The 23,335-nt window shown below is 45.5% G+C and overlaps 1 protein-coding gene across 1 annotated transcript in view; it reads right to left on the bottom strand.

Annotated features, from left to right (window-relative positions):
* The window catches only part of prex1 (phosphatidylinositol-3,4,5-trisphosphate-dependent Rac exchange factor 1), a 76,663-nt gene extending 54,358 nt beyond the window's left edge, over positions 1–22,305 (bottom strand). Inside the window, exons 1-3 of the mRNA XM_076095520.1 lie at positions 21,861–22,305; positions 5,236–5,301; positions 4,848–4,970 (exon numbers count right to left, since the gene is read on the bottom strand). Of these exons, the coding sequence (XP_075951635.1) occupies positions 4,848–4,970; positions 5,236–5,301; positions 21,861–22,004 (333 nt within the window). The 5' untranslated portion in view covers positions 22,005–22,305. The remainder of the gene's footprint in view (positions 1–4,847; positions 4,971–5,235; positions 5,302–21,860) is intronic.
* Between the last annotated feature and the right edge of the window lie 1,030 nt (positions 22,306–23,335).

Here is a 23,335-nt window from a genome sequence, read left to right as displayed (position 1 = left end):
CAAAACGTAACGTGACACCCGGGCTGAGTGAACACACTGTAGCTCTGAATGCGTTATTCATGCAGCGTGCTACAACAATATGTACACCCGACGCTCATTGAGGCCTGTTGTGTGTTCTCAACTATGCTACAGCAACCGGGATGTGAAACCACGTGCACGGTGGGGCCGAAAGCTTTGGGTCTAGAAACTGAAACCGTCATCCGAAGCAGCTTAGTAAGTGAAATCCAAAACCGCAGGTGCTCGGACACCGCTCTGAACGTTAACTACCGCCGCCCCGAGGCTTTGCAGTTAAAGCTGGCGTGGCCGTAACGACTACAAAGGAATAATCAATATTCAGTCATTGAGACCAGTTAGCCTGAAAGGTTTTGATAGCATATTTGAATGTATTTACAAGTTCCATTAAAATGATCCTCTCCGACAACACCTGTAAAAAATAAAGGTGTTACCAAGCCAACACACACACACACACACAGTTTTTACATGGTAACCCGGCCGTGGCAACAGAAGCAGCCGAACAAAGCTCTTTCTATAGAACTCGTTGTCTCTTGAACAGAAGGAGTTGAGGTGTGCAACAGTGGTGAGCAGCAGCACAATATCAACAGTTGTTTTTTTTTGCCACGCAGGCCGGCAGGAACCCAAACACACCCGAGGCCATGTTTGGCAGGGGATTCCAGTCCAAAGCACCAGTGGGAGCAACAGCTGGGCCCGGCATACGGCGTGGAACCCCAGATACTATCAAAGTGAGTTAATAGGCAGCTAGAGGAAGAGAGCATGAGGGGCGGGGGGGCAAGACTTGTGCATGTGTAAAATGTATATTTGTAATAGTCTCATTATGATTGAGTGATGATTAAAGATGACAACATCTTGGATATTTAACAAAATTCATTATCCCTATTTCACAGACTGCCATTGGTTTCCGTTCTTTTCGGTGCAAATTTAAAATGAGTGAGGTGGTGTTTACAGGCTCGGGGGGGCTTTATCTCTCAAATTAGCACTTTTCCATGAATCATAATGTATGTCACTGAGACCACTCTGTTAGCTTAGCAGTCCCAAAGCCATCGAACATAAAACAAATGCAAAGTTTAGTGCCAATAAAGTTGATTCTGGCTCTACTTTGTCCACAGCACAACATCATCTAGCAACAAACTACGTGGGCCGTCCAAATGCACCAAATATCTGTTTAATATAACAGCTGTTTAGTTGCAAAAACATATTAGAAAATGGTATGCTTTGTAAAGCGGTAGATTATAATGTAAATTGTTTGTGAAGCGAAAACATGGAAAAACCACACACTCCTTTCAAGTATTACTTTTTTAAGTAGCAACTAAGCAACTTAAAAGATAAATAAAACCCCTGATAGCTTGCTATTCGTGAAACCAGTAAACAGAACACGTCTTCTGTCTGTCTGCTCTACTCAATTGTTAAACCATGAAGGGCTAGAGACGACTACGCTGAACAGACTGTGAAATCCAGCAGTGCAGAAAAACTTTGGACCTGAATTAAGCTGAATAAAAAAAACAACACAATACTTGAGCAGGCTGAATATTTCGGGACATGTAAACGTAGCCACCGTATATCAGTTTACACCTACGTGCTCCTGGATACGGTGGCACTGCAGTAGCTCAACCTGAAAAAAACGTTTCAGCTCTCAGTCACCTGAGCTGTTGAGCCCTCCTGCTCAGAAGAAAAAGAAAAAAAACAGCGACCCTTTTTTTGCTGCTATGTTTACAACCAAAGCCCCCTCCAAGGTATTTCCTTTTCTCCGGTGACAACTACAACATAGTCACTTCAGGCCCAGCTAAATGTCTTACCAGGGGGCCAAAAGGTGAATTCTAAGCATGGAGACTACTCTGAAAGACATCGGTTGTATCCAGAATAGCTCAAAGACGAGGACTGTCCCTTTGATAAACATACGTCTTTATTTGAATCCCTCGTCATTGGAATGTTATTCCGGAGGCTAGATGAGAGGGGTAGCATCACACACACACACACACACACACACACACAATGGCCGTAGTTCAGAAAGTGCATAATGACGTGACTGTTGCCTCTTGCACAGCGCTCGTGTATACACTCCCAGAAATAGAGCAAATATTGACGTCTCTGATTTCTCCTCTTGCGCGAGTAACTTTTGCACCTTTCGCAGGGTTCCAATAATCTCACGCATGCCGTGGTCTTGAAGCGAGGGCTAAGAATCTGTGTTTGTGTGTGTGTGTGTGTGTGTGTGTGTGTGTGGTCAATTTTTATTAAATGTCCTCTATTCATTAACAGTGACAAAGAAGCATCTGTAAACTGCATTCATGCTTTCGATGTTATATGTAATGCACTTTGAATTACCTTGCTACTGAAATGTGCTAGACAAACAAACTGGCTTTGCCTTCAAAATAAAAGACTGGTGCACTTTTCTTTTTTTTTTTTTTTTTTACATCTGCAGCCTCCCAAGCCATCTTGGCGACATCTGACTTTGAATAGCAATGAATCTTCCCATTTGTCTTCCCTCGCTGTGAGTGGCAGACAGTCTTGTGGAACAATGCGGGAGGTTAATCAAACCCCAGTCATGGTGGTGACCTCTGGTCGAGGTCAAGGGCTACAGCTGGAGGGCGCCAGACGAGGCAAACCGATTGGCTGAGACGTGTCGGTGTCGGAGGAGACAAAGGTCATGGTCTGGAGAGGGAAGTGTAATAGATATGTAGGGTAACACCCCCCCTCCCCCCTATTTATAAGCAGCGCATACGCTTTTAACAAACACACCATAATGCAGTTGTAAGCAAACATGAGGACTTGTTCAAGTGTTAGTTACATGGTGTTTGTCAACAATTATAACTTCTCTTATGGAGGCATATTTTACATCATTACAACTGTGTTTTATTGCCATTCACTATCCGTTTATACAGCAGCCTCCACTTATTAAACTCACAGGAGTTGTTGATAAATTCATTAACAAACTTTTAAAATCTGCTTACAAGTGCATTACAGTGTGTTATAAACCATTTATTGCATGTTTATAAACTGATTATAAAATATAAACTGCGTATACTTCCTGTTTGCAAATTAAACACATTAGTGCTAAATTAGTTGGAAGATTATTCGCCAACAACTGTGATTGAAATGAATTATGAATTTAAAGGAATAGTTAAACATGTTGGGAGAAATGCTTATTCGCTGAGAGTTAAATTACGAAACACACGCTACCCCTGGTACAAACACAACACAGCATGAGACGTGATAGAATCTTTTATTTTTGTGTTGGTTTTGGTAGTTTCATGGTAATTAGTTGACAATATGATAAAAAGTAGATTATCGACAATGTCATTCATCAACCTAGTTTTTCAGATGTAAAGGTGTTGAGCTTTTATCTTCTTATAATAATGTTAATTGAATATCTGAGTTTTGGCCTGTTGGTCGGACGAAACCAGCAAACTGGCAGAAAATACATGACGGATCCTTTGATAATGAAAGTTATCCTTATTTGCAACATTAAAAAGTCCATAAACATTCAATGTAATTGAATATATACATGTACATTTTAAAAACTATACTCAGTTTTCATGTACATGTTTGACGTCGGTATCTGTTGAACAGAACTGTACTGAAATACCATTTAAATTCATTATATCAAGCATATTGAGTTCTGCTTTCTTACTATGACTCATCATCACCTGGAATCGATATCCAGTGCTGGTTTGAGTCACACAGGTTTCTTTCCTGTCGTGGCACTGACGTAGACTTAAAGACACGGACATTATGAAGAGGCCATGGGGAATGGAAGCACCAGCAGCTTTCCTATTACCCATCCAGCCTGACCTCTATATCTCCCAGTCTGAACACAGTGTTGGGGAAAAAACAGACTGGGTTCCTTTAATCAATTCTCCACACCGACACTTGACCTGACAGCCGGAGTGACCATAACGTGTGAAGGTACATTTTGATGAGCCGATTAAACAGCTCTCCACAGATGTGATTAAATGGCATTCATGCCACAAGCAGGTAGTGGGTGGATCATTATTGATGGTGGTGTGCTTCATGAAATGGCATGCAGGTTGGACTTTTGGCTATATGGACATTTCTCAAAAGGCAAAACAACTACCTTTTTTTCTGTCTTTGAGAATCTAATGGTGTCCTGCAACACTGACCAATAGGCTGAAGGAGCAGACCGACAGTGGAATACCTAGCGGCGGTGTTTCACTGAGGCGTTCTGTGCCTCAGTGAAAGTGAATTTAAGATGGTTTATCAGAGAGAGACAAACAGGGAGAGCAAGAGAGGGAGCTCGCGATTGAGTGCAACCGGCAGAAGCATTGTCCCCTCGCCGAGTGACACACCATCTCTTCCTCCCTGGACACAGACCCTTCTTTGTTTGTTCCCTGGGGCCAAACGAGTTCAAACAGAGGGGAGCCGGGGGGGGGCAGAGCAGAGAGGAATCTTTGGACGGCGGGATGGAGGGGCAAGAGAAGGAGATGGCAGGAGACAGAGACTGATGAAGAGAGACTCTTTTTGGCTGACAGGATGCAGCCTGTTTGGAAAGGGAGGAAAGGCAAAGGGAGGGATGTAGTGTGTGTGTGTGTGTGTGTGTGTGTGTGTGTGTGTGTGTGTGTGTGTGTGTGTGTGTGTGTGTGTGTGTGTGTGTGTGTGTGTGTGTGAAAGAGAGAATTAAGGGGCATCTCCACAGCAGGCTTTGCACGCTTTCCATGCATCTGTGGTTACGCGTAGCCCATGAAAAGAGTTTGTGTGTGTGTGTGTTTTTTTCACAAGGAGGAGGAATTGCATGCATGCACACACTCCCACATGCGTGATCCGTGTGACCGTCTGCTGTTTGATGCCCGTCTGTGTGTGTGTCATGTGCTACTTACAAACTTCAGGAACACGTCTCCCAGTGCATGCTGGGGATGGGGATTGGGCTGCAGAAGGGCCTCCATTTCAGACAGCACCTTTTTGTGCAACTCCAGGATGTCCTCAATATTTGAAAACAGAATCTAAAAACAGGGAGGGTGGGGGGGGGGGGGGGAAGGGTGATGTAAGGGGAGGGGATGCAGAGGAAGGAAGAGATAAAGAGGCAGGGTGGAAGGAAGCGAGGGAAAAGGCGAGGGAAAAGGGCAAGGAAGTGACCAACAGATGGACGGAGACGTGGGGGAAAGAGAGCAAATACCATGTTTGAGATTCATAATATTAAAAAAAACAAGAATTTTAGAAAGAAGCTTTTGGCTTTTTTTTTTTGTAGTATTTAAAGGCCGGCCATACCTTGACATGTTCTGGTGAGAGGCACTGTTGGTCATCTGCAGCTTGTCGGATTCTGTGTAAAAATGCCTGAAGGGGAAACAGAAACAGAGCAGGTTTAAGAATAACTCTTTTTTTGTTGACGACTATTTCCGTCTATGAGAACAGAAGCGTGGTGAGTTTGCTATTATAAACAAGATAACAAGTGGAGGCTTTTTTTAAAAACCTGTGTGCGTGTACACAAGCGTTGCCTGGGAGTGGAAGTCCAGCTTCCCTCTACTCTTTTTTTTTTTTTTTTTTTTTTTAACATGAGTGCGTATGAGCTCTTTGCTTTGAGGAAACAGATACATACATGAGCATAAAACACACAAGCCCTTGAGCGACAGACAGCCACATGCACACTCACATACTTAAGGGAAAATCGCCTTTTATGGCGCTCCACAAAGACGCGTCACAGTTATTTCACTATCCCTTAGGTATTGCGTGTTTGTCTTGTGACACTTAAAGCTCATTGCATGGCTCCGCTGTAGAGGAAGCTAATGCACCTGGGCATCCAGCTGGAAGAAAGAGAAAACAGAACTGCTTAATTGTTGCAGCGTCTGCACACACCACTTCACCGGAGACGAACGCAATAGGCTCACGTCAAGTTGGGCTTTGCTTGCGTGTGCGGTTTTGTCCGCGTGTGCGTGTGTGTGTGTGTGTGTGTGCACGCGCCTGCCAATCCCGACTTTGAAAGAAGGGTGCAGAGAGGGGGAAGTGAATGTGCAAACAGTTTCTTTTATTCTCTCTTCCCCAATTCTCCGTCTGTCAGACACAACCTGCCTCCATCTGACTGGCAGCCTCATCTCCAGACACCGATACTGTCGGCAAAATGAAAGGGGAGAGAGATATGAATCCCCAAACCAAATAAAACTCTACTCCTGCAGCCTCCTTCATCTGGCAGGCTCCTTCCTGCATGTCAGAGCCTCAAGTGTGAAAAGTGATAGTGTGCCACACGGATGAAGGGTGGAAAAGAACCGCTGGGTTCAATGATGAATGTACATCTGAAATGTAAGTGTCACTGGAGAATACTGCTGTTGTTTCTGAAACCTTGCAGCTGATTCACGCCTGACACTTTAAAAGCTACAATGACAGAAGCAGCGCAATGATCTACACTGCCAGGTGAAAGGGTCAGTGGTTCTAGTGGACTCTTTCTAGATTCCTTTGTTCAGGTTTTGAGATCATCTTTGTAGTAGATTTCCTGCCTCACTACAATGACAGTAAACATGTTTCAAGCAGCAACAGCGTCTCAGTGGTGCTGGATGTTGTTTTAAAAATCAACATGTTTCAACCCCTTTTTACTTCTCGGTGTATCAGCGTTAAATAAATGATGAACATATTAAAGATAGAACATCTTCCCACATGAGATCAGGCAATATCCGATCAATCAATCCGATTCTTGATCATTTTAGTTGACGCTACGTTTTAGGTGGGTACTATAAAATTATTAAGATTAATTATCCAGGCCAAATATACTTAATTGGAAAAGATAGTCTGTATAAAAGCAGTTGGCTCTGTATTCTGTGGATTATCAAGAGCAACCCAGAATGTTGACGAGTAAGAAAATCTGGGATTTTTGCCGACAATATAAAGAAAAACCCTTGAATGCTCTACAGTCACACAGAACATCAGCCAACTACATGCATTACTTACAGTAAGTCCCTTGCCTGTAATGAAAGACTGACACTTGTAATCACACATTTGCTCTAAAGATAGAACGCAGCCAGCCGAGCAGCAGGCTGCAATCATATGATTTCCTCAGAGGCCGAACACGTTGGGAGGATTGTCTCCAGTATTTTGGTTTTTTTTATTGGCTTTTGCGTCAGTTGCACCAAAATAGAAAGCAAAGGTCCTCGGCAGCGAACTGCGACCTCGCTAATTAAGACCAGTATTAAAGGGAAGCGGCAGTTGTCGCGTTCTTGACTGGTTTTGGGAGGGCGCTGATTGTGCTCGAAGGCGTGCACTAATTAAATCTCCCATATGGCAACTTGTACCGTGTCCACACTGGAGGAGTCACTCGTCTGAGAGATTGCTCACTGGCAGAGAGGACGAGGAGAGGAAACAAGGCTCTTCCTCAGTCGAGAGCAGAGAGGGAAAACAAAAAAAAGGCAAAAGGGACAATGTTAGGACAGTGGGCGGGAACTAAAGCATCCAGACTTTGGAGTCATTCTCTATGGACACCTACCATCCAGGACGGGATTCGCTGTTTGAAACAAAATGTGCCACACAGATGTGGCCATCAGCAGGGAGGATGGAGGGAAGGAGCAACAAAGGGATCCTTTCAGCTCAGGTCTCGCCCCGTGACATGGCCATTCTCACCCAGGGTTGTGTTGGCTGTCTTCATTGTTCCGTCACAAAGCACACAGGTTTATTAGAGGGAGAATAAAAAAAGATGGAGCTCCCTCTGTCCACCAGCATGACAACAGAGCAGAGCATAAACCGGGCATGCGCTCCAAGCATGGCGCAAACGTTTTACAGTCTGGACTGTAATATTTGGTGAGCGTGATCAGAATCGACAACGGGAAATTGCCCCGAAACAAAAGCATTATGGGTATAATTGGAAGGATTTTGACGTTTGATGGACAGCAGTTCGTTGTACTTTGAAAGCCAAGCATCATAATTCTGCAATCTGGACTTTCGTATTCAGCTACTTCTGAAGTCCTTAACCGTAATGACCACCGGTGAGAGAACAGACAGATCAGTCATACGTGGCAGAAGTTTTGACGTCCGCGGCCTGAATCTGTAACTCGGCCAAAATGACAGGCTACCGATACTCACGGACGAGTAACGCGTGATTCCACGCGGCATCTGTTGAGTCTAGATCGACTTCACGATTCAATACCAAAAAGGAAAAAAATAAAACAGAGTTGATATTTCCAACTCGCACAGAAACACACAGATGTGAGCGCGCCCTCAGGTAACCCTCAGCGTACTGCAAGTCATGCGTAATTTGCATGGAGAGGACAATACCTTGGAGCCTTGCCACACACACACACACACACACACACACACACACACACACACACACACACACAATGAATATTGAAAAGAGCCATCCTTTCCACAGTACGCAGCTAAGCCAGTTGTTATTGGAAAAGGAGAAGAAAAAAAAAATCAATCATGAAAAACAAACATAGTAGTCATGACGAGCACTGTAATACGCTACCCACTGGGCGCGCTCGTTAGGCTCATTGCTTCTTAATGAACATGCTGAGAGGCAGCTGGATGTTTGCTTTCTAATCTCCCGTCTCAGGTGACCCGGCTGCCTCTTTTCGCCACATCGTGACCAGTGAGCCGAAGGGCGTGTAATCACGTTGAGTGGAGGATCAGACATTGAAAAATAATATGTACATGTATACGGGGCAACAATCACTCAATAACAACAACTCTCTCTCGTCTGTTACTGAGATCTGACTGAGCCACAGGTGACACACACTTGGCTTGTTATATCTTGTGCATGAGATGCCCAGTTGCCTTTTCCGACTCCTAAAAATAGCGATGGCATCAATCAATGTGTTAATAATAGTCGGTGAGATGGGACACCAAATTCGCTTTTTGATACCCCCGTGCTCGTAATAATGAGTCAGAGTGTCTGCACAGAGGAGGGGGGGGGGGGCTCAGCTGCTGCACGCTGCGGTCTCTTGCCACAGGGGTGATGGGCTGTTGAGAGGGGGGGGGCTGCTCGTGATACAATCCCACGGGAGGCTGGCAACGCAACCGTGATGGAGCTTCTTCATAGACCACAAAGTGGCTGCCAAGCACGACACTAATGCAGAATTACACCACTACTATTTCAGAGTGGGAAAGCAGCCAGGGAGGTCACGGTCACGAGTTCCAGAACAACAGAATGCTGTAATGGTTAAAACAGCTTTTTGGAGCCATTTATACATTATTCATGTGGTGGCTTTTTTTCTGAAATATAAAACGTTAAAGTTATCTCATTATGGAAAGCATTGTAATCTTGAACATTTTGCAAAACATTTCACTTATCAGTCATAATAATATTTGGTAGTTTCAGGAGACAGAATGTAGTTTTCGCACTTTTTCATGGAAAAAATGTACAGATTAATCTTACTCTAGTTGTTGAAGAGGAACCAATAACATTCTTCATAATCAGACCTGCTTATTCTCCTCATCGAACACTTCTTCTTCTTAGTCATCAGGCCTTTAATATTCTGCGCTGCAGTTGTGCAAGCATTACAGCACTGACATCATTGCCAGGACTCTCTTCAAGTTCTCTCTGTTGCTCAATAATTGTTCTACATTATTTCCTCCTCAATCACCCTCCAAAGTGTGTACAAGCACTTCAGATCCATTCACAACAGAAGTACCTGAAGCAGCACACTCTCAAATCCTGACACCAAATGTCACTTCTTAAAAGGTATTGGCTTGGTCCAGGCTGGTGGAACAGTGTGATAATGTAAATGGTCCAGAAGCCTGTCCTTAAGTATGCAGTTGGACATTTATTGCAGAAAAAAAAGAAAGAAAAAGGTGAGACATTCAAACGGCTGCCTGATCTCATTTAAACAGCAAAGTGCAAACCTACATCACTCCAAGTTCCCAGAAACAAGCCTGTGTGCTTTGCATAGCGTATTAGCTCTTTGTTAGCACCTTCACAGGCCCACACCTCTTCCTCTGCCCGCATAGAAAGACCGTTGCACACAGGTGTTTTTCACACTTGTTAACTTTCTGTACTTGATGTCGTTTGGCCCAAGAGTCCGGTAAGTTAACTCAAGAGTGAAACCTTCCGTCGAAGTTCAGAGGCAGTTTGGAAAAAGCCCTCTCAGACTCAGGTCCACAACACAACGAATGTCTGGTAGAAGTCTGCACTGCACTGCAAATGGACTTTCTGGTCTTCTGACCACACAAAGGAGAAGCCGGGAATTGAACTGCCGATCTCCTCCTCTACCTCATCAGCCACAGCTGCTTTGGCCCTGGTCACACAAGGGTCCTGCCTCATCATGAAGATGCTGCTTGGTGCACACATGCTGCATTATGACAGCACATGACTGACTCTGCAAAGAGTGCATTACTTTTTCACTTCTGCTATTGAGTGTGAAGAGCAGGTCACATTTTGGTGTCCCTTGCATCAGTTCCACTGAAAGCTGTCAAACGGGCTACTTGCTGAATGGCCACGTGCCGCAAAGCTGAGTCACTGTCCGTTTTATTGCAGCAACTTGTGCGCGAGAAAGAGTGAAGACAATTTTAAAAAGCCCAAACTGCAACAGAAGAAGTGCCCATGCATGCCTTTGTCGGTGTGTGTGTGTGTGTGTAGGTGTGTGTAGGTGTGTGTAGGTGTGTGGCAAGCAAACAGGAAGTGAAAACAGAGCAATCACACTGAACAAAAGCCGACACTTTTTTTTTGAAGACCAAATCATTGACAAGTTTGTTTTTCCTTTTCAGGCAGATAGACGGCGATTGGACTCAGCGGGGGGGGAATACAAACAAAGCAGCGCCTCTCGACACAAAAGCGGCAGATGTTGCCTCGGAAAAAAGGAAGTGTGGCTTTTGTGTGAAGGAAGTATGTGACATGTTTGACTGGCCGCTAACTCGACTGCGTTTTCCTAAAGTTAGGTCTCACAGATTCGCGCTAGCATGCAACCAAACTGTGACAAACAAATAAATCACACTGTGCGCTTGAAAAGGGATTTAAATTATGGACTTCACCCTGAACTTTATGGCGCAACAGCCGCACTGTAATGAGAACGCTGTCTATGTGTTTAAGACTAAATGACTAGAGGGAGACCGTGCTATTTATTATGCTATGGATTGAAAGGAACGGACGGAAACACAAAGCCTCTGTTTTGATTATTTACACATGATCTCGTCGCCGCCCATCGTAGCACTTGGCAGGCTGAAAACCCCCCCAAAAAACATGTCTAACCCAACATCCGGCATCGCCCGCCACCCCAGACGGTGTGATCACAGTTTAGGACGGTTTTGCTTCATATGACCAACTGCCAAAGGGTCAGATCTGCGTTGGGAGGGTGGGGGGTAGGGGGGGGCAAAGAGGGGCCAGACAGTAAGGTGTGAGGATACAGATGGACCATATGCTGGTGCGGGTTCAGCGTTCGCTCCACTGGACAGGGAGCAGGAGGCCTGCTGCCTTAGCGTCTGCCTCGTCTGCCTCTGAGCAGAGCTTTCTACCTGCAGCCAAGCCAACTAGGCAACACGCTTCACATCTTTGAGTCAAGGCAAATTGGGCTGGCTCACAAAAATACACACCACTAAACACGAAACTACACTTGCTTAACAAGTGTCAGATCTTAGCAATCGAAAATTATTTCTTAAGGCGAGAAACTTCACGCGGTCACAATAACAGAAGGGAAATAACGAGAGAGAGAAGTAATGGTCAAACCAGTTGCGACATGAGAGTAAGTCCGGTGAACAGTCAGGGAACATTTAGGCTGCTGAAAGGGGATGTGTGGCCTCAGGTCACTCACAGTCAGGACCCGTAGAACTTGGATGTTCGCATTCAGAGAAGGTCCTCCACATGACATGGGGATTAATGGATGCCTGTGAGAACGCGGTCACGCAGTGGACATTGTGGAAGCCGTGGTGGCGTCGCACTGGATTGCATTATACTGAGAGGTGTTTAGAGTACTTTGTACAGAAAAACAGGGAGGGACGTGACAAAACATATCTGTGGCTGTAGTAGGGTCCTGAATCACAAGAACAACTTAAGAGATGAGAAGAGATACGATAGACCTTTATTAATTCTTGCACCAGGGATTGAAGTATGAGAAAAAAACTGAATATAAATCTAGACATGAACGATAGAGTAATAAGTATTAAGTGTATAAAAAGTAAGTAAGTTAAACGTGGTAAAACTAAAATCAACTAAAAAGTAAATTACCATAAGAGCAAAAATATGAAGTGTTTAAGAAGTAACACTAACACCCGAGCCTAATAGAAACTGAAATAGAAAAGTTATATTGCACATGAAATAAATAAATAACACATTCATATCCACAGCCTAGCATATGAACAAACACATATGTCGACTAGATTTAGAAACAAATTGACATATTTTCTACAAGTCATGAGCAGCTCATAACTGAATCAGTATACTGGGCCTGCTGCTCTCGCTCTAGCAGCTTCTCCATACTGGGACTAAAGATGGCGTTAATGGGGACAGAACTGGGACGTTTCCCCGATTGCCCGTGGCTACATCAGCATTCAGCAACAATGCTGGGCCATCTCGCTCAATTCAGATATCTCACAAGAGCCCCCCGTATATCAAGCACAAGCTCTAACACTTGTCAGGGTTTTTTTCTCTCTCCAGAAGACCCTGAGAGCCCCCTTTCAATGCTCTGCAGTTCCCACACCTACTGAAACAACCCTCAAACAAGATCCCAGATCCACAGATTCAGGACTTTTTCTATGCGTGTTCTCAGTAGTCTCTACCCCTCCTTATCCGAGAGAAAAACAACAACAAGCTAACAAACAATGCGTCCATTAAGGGGCTCTCCTTTTGGGGGGGGAGAAGAGGATTGGACTGACCGGCCACAAAGGGGGACAGGGCAGTTTTGGAGAGGGGACGGGGGCCGTTCAGGGGTCGACGTGGCATGAAATTGAATAAATAAATAAAGAAGTCCCCTCTTTGTGGGCCGTGCACAGCGGAGCCAGAGAGCGGGCCTGCGGCGCTGCCACAATGAGGGGACCCGGGCAAACCTTAGCGGACTACTTTCTCACTGAAGCCGTAATTCACATCTTTCCCCAACCATCCAAAGAACTCCCTCAGCTCCCCCTCACCCGCCCAACCAGTCGCTCGCTGTCGCCCAAGAGAAACCCTTTTTGGCAGAGCCAATCACCAAAACACAAAGTCTCCTTTGAGTCTTGTCCAGTTTTTTTCTCTTCTTCTCTCACTCTCACTCACTTCCGCTTTGAAGGACTTTAAACTTCAAGGCTCTTTGAGTCGCTCACATGGGCGGAAACCTAACACTACAGGGGGATGAGACGGCGTCTCCACCACAGAGGACCAGAGACTTCCTGTTCAAGACGAGGCCCTCGTCAGCTCTGTTGCATTAATGGATGTGTGATGCACATGATGAATATGCAAAATCCAGACTTTCAATAACAGGCTGAATTTCATCTCTACCAGTGCTTGACACAGGTTTGTCTATGCGTCCTTTTTCTAAGTGGCTTTCCTGTCGAGGGGTGACATGTGGCGATAGGGAGATAACACAGCGGACCAGATTGCAGAAGCCATCTGGACGGGAGTTTTCCGGTGCCGAAGGACTGGATCATAGCATGGCGTTGAGTGAGCCATCAGAGACATGGGAAGCTTCCGACAGACCCAACGGGAAAAAAAAAAGATGGGGCACGGCTGATCATTTAAGCTACATAAGCTCTTTCCCCAACATTTTTCCATAGTACCTGGACACGTGTGTTTCAGAGCCGTTTTCTTTCATACTTACTCTTAGTTTGCAAAACCAAAACCAAGAATGCCACATGTGGCGTTCAGCGGGCCAGACATAAACACTGTCATGGTCACAGACGGAGAGAGAAAGGTGGGAAAGAACCAAATTAGTGTCCCATGCCACACAATAATGGTCATTTGGCCAAGCAAGGGGGAAGATCATAGAGGGCACCCACTAGATGTGACTATGTATTTACCAACCAGATAGAGAACAGTATTTAATGGGCAGACAGGCGGCAGATAGTTAAAGCCCTTTCTGTCTGAAAAAAGGTCTAATTTTACCTCTGAAAACACTGATGCTACTGACCAACATTATATCTCAACTTCTCAGCCACTACCGCGTTAGTTTCCACTTCAAAAGGTGATGCCTTTGGGGTCGTTTCCATTCAGAACATTCCGACTCGGTGCAAGAAAACAGCACAGCCGAGAGATAACCGTGTGGAATATAAATTGTGAGACTGAATCACGTGTGATCACATGACAAGAGAGTGCAGTCCTGGTGAAATCCCCATCAAAACAAGGGCTCCATTCACTAACAGGATGACGTATCCATCCTGTAAAATGTAACGGGTCATGTAAATCAGGGCAGAAAACTAATCTGAGCTAAAAAAAAAAAAAAAAAGACTAGTAATTCATCATGTCAGAAACGTCATGCCGCTTCCTAAAAGCTTTCCTGTCGGCGCGTGAGAACAAAATTATCGCAGTAACAGCCCCGGCACGTATGACTCAGGCCTTTAGTCATGCCACGTAAGTCGGCAAAAAAAAAGTGTCATCGCATCCAACAGATGCCCCCAAAAAAAAAAAAAAAAAGCCCTCTAGCGAACCAGGCCCCAAGAATTTGTCAGCAGCTGTCGCGAACAGTTAGAACAACAGAGTCGGCAGCCTCTTTAACCCGTGGGGTTAAATAACGTAAATAGGCGAAGAGCCCCACTAATTAGTCAAGTGAAATGGTTTATCTTCAAAGTGATGTTCAACAAAGTGACAAGAAAATCGAAGCATAAGACTTCCTCGAACGAGCTAGAAAGGTGAATCCAGCAGCGTCACGTCTTCCACGCATCTTCCCACCACCGTCACATCGTTCCACCACTCACTCAGGCTGTCGCACGCGGCACGCTCTACTAGCTGAACACGGCGCCATTAGACACACCTTTCATTCACATTTTTGTCACAACGCGTACACCAGCAAGCGTGTCAAGAGGAAGTGAGAATGCTACATTAAGAGCAGACCTGAGAACAAAGTAACGGTCCAAAGAGACGAGAATGAACCGGAAAGGACCCTCGAGTGATTAGGAATGAAGCCAATGCTGAAGTGCCAAAACGAATGGCAACTTGAGGCTGGCTCCGAAACACAAGACTGTATGTAAGAAGTTCAGCATTTAATCTGTCGCCATCTTATTGTTCTTTGCAACCAGAAGTGATACCAGAGGGTGGAGCTGAGTACAAGCAAACGCTGACTGAGACATTTTTAGACGATCAAGCCGTTTACAATTAACTTTCATGAACTGAAAACACAGTGAAAGGGTTAAAGTTGTAAGACGAGAATGCAAACAACTCCCACACCGGACAGCGCCATGGTAGCCCCGCCCTAAAGCATACCCTGTTTCATGGTCTATTTGACTCTAAATGGACCATAATTTACTAAAAGAACATCATGCTGTATTGAAGAAGACTTGAAACTAGAGATTGAGACCATAAACTCATGTTTACAATGTTTACTGAGGTAATAAATCAAGAGAGAAGTAGAGTCATTTTCTCATAGACTTCTATACAACCAGACTTCTTTTTGCAACCAGAGGAGTCGCCCCCTGCTGGCCAGTAGAGAGAATGCAACTTTAAGGCACTTAAAATAAAACATGTTTGCAGCCTGGTTTTGGTCTCTATGGCTAATATTCTTCTTCTTTTTTTTATGCAACTCACCCGTTTGAGTTATATTAAGGCTTAAAGTTGGGCATAATTGAGGGCGTGGCCACTTTGAGTGACAGGTGGGTACCGTACCACGTCGCTAGTTGCTTCCCGTCTGCTCTGCTGAGTCATCTCCACCTACGAGCCACCTCTTTGCCTTTTTTTATTTTTTATTTTTTTTTAGAGTCGGGCTGTCTCGTCACTGCCAAGATGGCGACGGCCAGAGCCGCCCACTTTGAGCATCGCTACGGCGCTTCAGAAACCGACGGGGTGACGTCACGGAGACTACGTCCGTATGTTAAACAGCCGATGGTTTTATTTGTAGGAAAACACTTCTAATGAGATAGACTGGATCAGTCCACAGTCCATATCAGAAACTGCTTCTGTACCATGTGACGAGAGACAAAAGAAGACCTACTTCAGATTGTGTTGGTAGTGTGTGATGTGTGTGATGTATGTGGTGTGTGTGTGTGTGTGTGTGTGTGTGTGTGTGTGTGATGTATGTGGTGTGTGTGTGTGTGTGTGTGTGTGTGTGTGTGTGTGTGTGTGTGACGCTCCTTTGTCCCATTGTGCCGTGAGCAGCTTCCTGGCTGGACAGCATACAGGCATTTACCCCGACCCGCCCTGATCGGGCAACACTTCAGCAGCCCTGTGATCTAACCCAGACTTTATCAAACGTCTCCTTCTCGACATTTAAGAAGCTCCGCGTCTAGTCGCTCTGTGGCTGTTTTGTTGTTCGCCACTTTTCTCTGAGAGGCAAATGACCTCTAACCCTGAAAGGAACCACGCATCTGGTTGCATTTGAGAAAGAAAACAAACATTGTAAGCCCGCTGCCACGGCTCCTAAACCACATAGGAAGCTCCCGGGGGGGGGGGGGGTATCCCTCTGTAGGTATCCCTCCATCCTATTCATTCTCCCTAGTGTTCTACAAAAAACATGCTGCACAGCTACTGGACCCAGTACCCACCCTGAGAAAGTGCGTGTCCCAACTTTGTCCGAGTCATGATCTCCGAGGAGACACCAGAGATCTCACGTTGCCGCGCTTTTACAAGTCAGGCCGGGTCACCCGCTGTATCGCATATCAGCCTGTTGACAAGCACTTCACAGAGCTGTTCACATACACAGTGGGGGCAGCTCGTAGTTGGCGTTTTCATTAAAAAAAAGAATGCTAACCTGATGTCACGCTGGTGACTTCTGGTTTTTTGACATTTTCTCACCTCCACACAGCTCAGATTCCACTGCTGAATAGATTCACCCTTAGTTGCGCAACCATTGACAGAGAACTACTCAAAGGGAAACACTAAATCCATTAGATACATACACATCCCAAAAGGATGGCCATGTCAACATTCACAACATGTGGAGTGGCTTTTCTCTAATGCTAATCCGTATCTATAAGACTCTGAAAACATCTCTTGTGGAGAGAATGAGGGGGGGGGGGGGCGCTTTTTTTTTTTTTGACATCACGCCTCCGGGTGTTAGTGGTTTAGACTTGTTAAGTTGAATTCTTAAAATTCCTGCTGCAGTCTTATGCCTCAAAGAAATGGCTTAGCGCACATGACTTAAAAAAAAGGCACAGATTAAGTTGGAAACTGGCATTTACCCCCCCGTTTATGTAACACGTTGCATTGTAATGAGTTAGTCTGGCAAAGGCGGCACTGCAAGGTACCGATTATGCGGAGTGAGACGGAGGGATGCACAGTGGCAAGTTAGAGCGGTGGCGTACGCATCGACCTCAGCTTAAGGTAGTGCTAGTGTGCGAACGTCTTGGAAACAGACGGCCTGGAGAGCGAGTACATTGTTTTGAACTCTACCGAACCAAAAATCCAAAGCCAGTAGATAACATCTAGCATATCTTTTGCATATCTGTCCCACTCTAATACCTCTTTGTGCATTAAAAAAAGATTTGATTAATCTGTGAGTTTAAAATACACGATGAGACTAGAGATTAAAGCCCAGTATTAACAGAACAAACCCTCACAGACCCCCAGCAGTCTGCCACAGTAACTACCTGCTGTTAGGACTGCACAGGCTTCACTCCTGCTATATATGTGATGTGTGCCTGTGTTTGTATGACTTCAGTTGGGCTGAGGTTGCAGCGAACTGAAACCGCTGGCGTTGTGGCAAAGATGAGAGTTACAATCTGAAGCTATTTATACCCAGAGAAACTTCAGGCTGGTCTTTCCCACCGAATGGGGAGGGCTGGAGAGATGGAGCGGAGGAAAAACAAAAACAACAAAAAAAGGAAAAGAGGTAGACGCAGGCTCAAGTTTGGAGAGGAAGCTCACGGCCGGCTTCCTGCATGTCTGTCTGTTTGGGCACCGGTCGGATGATGTGTTTGCGTCCGTCCTGTTTGCTCAGCAATCCTCGTCAACGGCGAGGTGGACGTACTGAAAAGTCAACGGCAGCGAAAGAGGTGTGCAGCTTTAACAGTGTGCGTGCAGCCACACAGCAGAACACCTAACAGGCGGCAGTGTTAGGCGATGCGTAAACTGGCTTGTGTGTGGCCCCTGAAGCAAGGGTCAAACGGGGCAGGATTTCCAGATGTTTCCTATTATCCGACGAGACCTTCCTACTCTCAGTCTCACACTTCTCAGAACCAAGAGGGAAGGCCAAACGCTGACTGACTTATTGGCCACGCGCTTCCGCTGTTGTCTTAACTGGACGGGATTCACTAAGACATGGGTCAGTGTGGTGAGAAAAAAAAAAAAACGTCAGACAGCTGCTTTCAAAAAGGCAAACCCCCAATTTTATGGTTTTGAAGGAAAATCCCTATCGTCTACCGGGTATGACGCCACTGACCGTATTCCTGTTCTAGGTATCGCCTACATTTTGGTGGATCGTGACCGGGGAAAATCCAGTTGCCTAGATTAAATCAACAAAGCGCAGCCCTGAAGAAAATCCCCACTAATCTTTAACCACTAAGAAATGATCGATTCAGACAGACAAAAACATGAAACGAGCAGTTATCACAATAAAATGGAATCTAGGAATCGGCTCGCTGCCTCAAAGAAGCGATAGATTTGGAGATTCGGTTTGATAGCGCTGAGCAAAACGAATCCTCTAATCCCTCTTTTCACACCTCCCCAACCCCCTTCTCACCTCCTCCCTTCCCACCGCCCCTACATCCTTGCCTCCCAGCACGTTGGATGAGCTCGTTGGTGCTGGTAATTGCCGGCGGATGAGTGACATGCAGAAACGGCTGGGACGCCAGAGCCGGATAACCTTCTCTTTTGCGTGTCATTTGCAATCATTGCGGTTGGGAAGTGATTCTGTACAGGGGGGGGGGGGCCTAAGTACAAAGGTAGGAAAAAAAGAACGCAACAGAGAGTGATGTGGGCGAGTGCAAGCTGCCATTCAGTCTGCCACTGATCAATTTCTAAAGAGGACATGTGGGGGAAACCCCAAAGAGACGGGGGAAACCTAAACAGAAGGAAACAGATAAGAAAAGAAGCTGAAGGGGGGGGGGGGCATCTATATACAGAAAAACACGGCTATAGTGATGTTTTTAGGACTTAAAGAGGCAAATATAAACACGTCCAGGTATCTCCGGTGTGACAGCAGAAAATGTTTCAGTGATCTGCGCCGTGATGTCACTGCACTGACGCTCAACAACAGATGTTGTACATGTGTAACTCACAGAAGAACTGTCAGAATATCAATCATTCTCCGTGAGCGGTAAAACGGCATTGTGGGAAATGTAGGAAGCTATCTAACTGAATTCGAGGCAGTCAGAATTTTTTTTTGAAAAACTGGAACCCGTGATCACAAAATAAGTGTTGGAAAACACAAATGACCACTCTCACTTTTCATTCACTGCTCTAGCTTCTTCACACTGAGGGACTATGCACCCCCCGTCTGAACCACTCACACATCTCTATTGAAACCATATGTTCTGAGCTCCCACAGACAGACTTCCCTTATCAACACCAACAGTAGGCTGCATGGTGACAGAGCCTGGCCTCCCGTGGAGGGATGGGAGCAGGCTCAGCTGGACCCTGGACGGGGAGAGCATGGGAGGGATTTGCAGCGGATCCGTGTACTCCTGAAGCAATCTAAGCTGCCGAGCCCCAATGGAGAGTCCTCCATATGGAGATTCAGTGGGTTTTGGAATAGTCTCAGTGCACGCACAACATACTGTATACTATCACATATAGGGTCCACTGATATGGAGCAGCGAGCTTTGGTGTCGAGGCTCGGTTGCACAGTATGTGCCCATATGTGAAGATGACTTGTAAAGGGGGCAATCTTGTGCAGCCTTCAAAGACACTTGTTAACCATAGAAATAAAAAAAATCTACCAATTTTTTCTACCAAATCAAAGGATTTATTGAATGCAAGAAGTGTTTATTATCAAACTGCAAATGTGCATGAATCAAAATAAAACCTATGGCCTTATAACAAGGGAAAATGAGGACTAGCCTAAGTTCTGACACTTACATGTGACTGCAGTGTGTGTGTGTCTCTCTAAAAGAGCATTCTATGCAAAGACCCAGGTGATAACAGACTTTCTCTCAAGCCCGACTCCCCTCTGGCTGCACACCGTATGGCTTAAATCAAGACATGCTAATTGATGTGACGATGGGGAGGAGCGGGTGGAGGGCACTGACAGCTTTCAGATGTTCAGAGGGGAGGGGGGGGGGGGCTTCCAGACTTCTCTGATAAATCATTGGGGCTTTGTCTTTATCATTATGTCGGTACTGGCTTTTGGGGGAGGGGGGGGGGGGGGGGGGGGGTTAAAGCATGTCCCTCTGCTGCCTGGTCTGTCTTGTAACAGAAGATCAGCCTCGGCTGCTTCTTGCGGAACTGAGAAAGGAAGCAGTGTCACAGAGACCGGCCCTCAAAATGTTGTAGAAATCATCTCATTATGTGGGGGTATAATCTGGAGAAAGCAATGCATCACTGACTTGAACTCTGTATGATAATCTAATGTCTCCCCCGGGCTACTGTGAACCGCCTGTGCAGACGAACAGAACTATTTCAAGAAATTTGAGGAAGTTCCTTAACGCGTGACAGCACAAGACAAAGAGGGAACCACGGCTATGTTTGACAAAACGCTTGCCAGATGTTGAAATTGGAGAATGAACAGAATCAGTGGCATGAAGAAACAGCAAGTAAACATGACGGCAATCCTCCGAGTCAGCCGGGGGTTGGCAAAGCGAGCGAGAGGAGCCAGAATCCCGACCGGCTGGAGGGTTGTGTTTTGGAGCCGACCCTGACCTTTGACATTGTTGCGACAAAATAGGGGATTTCCTTACAGGCAGCAATAAAGCATAATAATAAAGTCAGCAAAACCACACTGACTTTGCAACAGCTGGACGCAGAAGTCACCTGCGCTGTGCAAGCACCACAGATGACAAGGCGAGGAGGAGAGAGACAACAACAAATGACAAGAAGTGACAAACGTGGCGAATAGCTTCCTGCAGGTGGAAGACGTCTACACTGGTGGTAAAATGACCAGGACTTTCATTCATCAAAGGCAGCTAATGTGCAATGAGTGTGTGAGATGGTTTCCCATCTCTGTCAGGACAAGGGAGCAGTGGTGGTGTTGAATGCTCATGAATATCTATTTACTTGCAAAGCCAGTGTGGATTGAGGGCGTCTTTGATTCTCTTGAACCTGAGGTTTAACACACAATGGAGATGTGTGAATGATCCCCCCCCGACACACACACACACACAAATCTAACCAGGAATGTGTTCCTCACATAGCGTTCATATTTTCATTGATAGCGTGAAGCTAAGATCGCACCAAGTTCGACACGTCTACGCCTATAACATCTCCAGCAGGCTGCAGCCTCAGAATAAAGCTGTCAATAAAAGTCGGTGTGGAGAAAAAAATTAATAAAAATCTGTAAACCACAGATGCGAGGCGTGTCTAACTCTGTCGCGTGCTAATATATATAACAATAACGTGGGGTTAAAAAGTTAGGATGCAAACAGGAGCTATGCGCGTGTACAGAATGTCACGCCAAACCCAGGACTTCTTTCTGCTGGTTTATCGTCATACCCAGCCTGTAAACTACAGCGAGGGGAAATATTCAAGTTTATTTTTATCTCACAACGTGTGCCACACCACGCACTGTATATATACCGAATGGAAGAGTGCAGCCTGTCGTTTCATACAATGTCACCTGTGGTCTTGACACAACGTGCATGTTTGTTCAAAATGAAAGACAAACGTGAATTGAAGGATTCGCGGTTGGGGTTTGGCGCATCGTTCTGTCCGCGTCTGAGAAAGCGGAACGTGAGCACGAGCAGCGTGAAGAGGTAATGTCAAAACTTACCGACTGAAGGAAAAGCAGCGTCCGCACATAATCCCTCTCGGTGTTCAGTATTTCGTTTAAAACACAAAGCCTGAGCCGCTGCTGTCGGTCCGAGTCCTTGGTGGCGTGGACGCCGTTCTCGTGATGCCCGTCGTCCTCGTCCATGGTGCTAATTCAACCCGCAGAGAGGCTGCTCTCAACACAAATACTCTCCTCGTTCTGAGTATCCACACTTTGCCGGGTTTTGTTTGCTTCAGTCCATCTCTCGGCAGCAAGTTTCCCAAAAAACCCTCGCGAGGTGCCACGCGCAAACGCAACGCACCGCACACACACACAGGAGATAAAGTTCCACAGCAGAAGTACCGAAGCGACGAGTGGAGAGCCTCTGGCTGTGTGGTCGCAGCACCAGCTGAGCGACAGTAGATCCGTTCAGATTGGAGAGACGGCAGAGAGGAGGAGGAGACACGCGCGCACATACACCGGGGGCCACAGCTCACTTCTGCAGTGAGCACACAAAAACAAACACAGAAACATCTGTAACGGTGGTCATTGAGGCTTAACGCTACATTAATTTCCCTACAGTGGTTTAGCCTTTTTACAGAATATTAAAAATCATAATAAATAATGAAGTAAAGGCATTAACTAACTAGAGAATAAAACGGCAGCTGCACTGAATTAATTCAGCCTGTTTACTAGAGAACGTCTAATATGCCCTAGCAGGTTATACATATTTAAAAACATGACGTAAAAAACTAATACTGTAATTCACATCATACAGACCGAGTCACAGAGTCACTGTATTGTTCTACTTTTTACTCTTTTTGAATTCCACAACGAAATGTAACGTGTGAGGTGACCACTGCTGTGAGGCTAAGTGTAAATAGCTAACGTTAATATGCTAGCAAGTAAAGACAGAAATAAAGGTCTTAATTAAAAGCTTTAACTAGTTTTTTTTTTTAAAAGCTCGTCTTTGAATTGAGGGTCACGACCTATAACGCTATTAACCATTTTAAAATCATGTTTATTGAGTAAGTTAGCTACATATTTTGGGTCCCTACCTGTCACAGCGGCACCTGTAGCGAACGTTAGCTAGTAATTTAAGAGGACAGCGCCCTCTGGTGGATAGCGGCGCAACAAGCGCAGCTAATGTGATCAACAACTCTCTTTCTAATGGGTAACACGCTCCGGCACGAGGTCAGGCCTAAGAAAAACAAACCGCCTTCATTTGTAATTTGTTATAGCAGCACCGACTTGCCCATTTCGACTCTATGTCCATTTTGAACGCGGGCTCATTTGAGTCTCGTGCCTACATACGTTTCAGGGCTTCTGGTCTCGCGCTACAGCTGGATGTCGAGCCGATTTTATGTCCGTCGGAAATCCGAATATTATGTGTCGTTTGGATCATGGATGATGTTTTTTTTGGTGCAGTATTAATGAATTCAAACGGTACTTTTTTAATTCAAACCAGTTTTGTGAACAACTGTCGTTGGTGTATA

The sequence above is a fragment of the Anarhichas minor genome, unplaced genomic scaffold (assembly GCF_050575085.1).
Source record: "Anarhichas minor isolate MPS153535 unplaced genomic scaffold, ASM5057508v1 ptg000020l, whole genome shotgun sequence".
NCBI lineage: Eukaryota > Metazoa > Chordata > Actinopteri > Perciformes > Anarhichadidae > Anarhichas > Anarhichas minor.
This window is presented reverse-complemented; position numbering and strand designations above follow the sequence as displayed.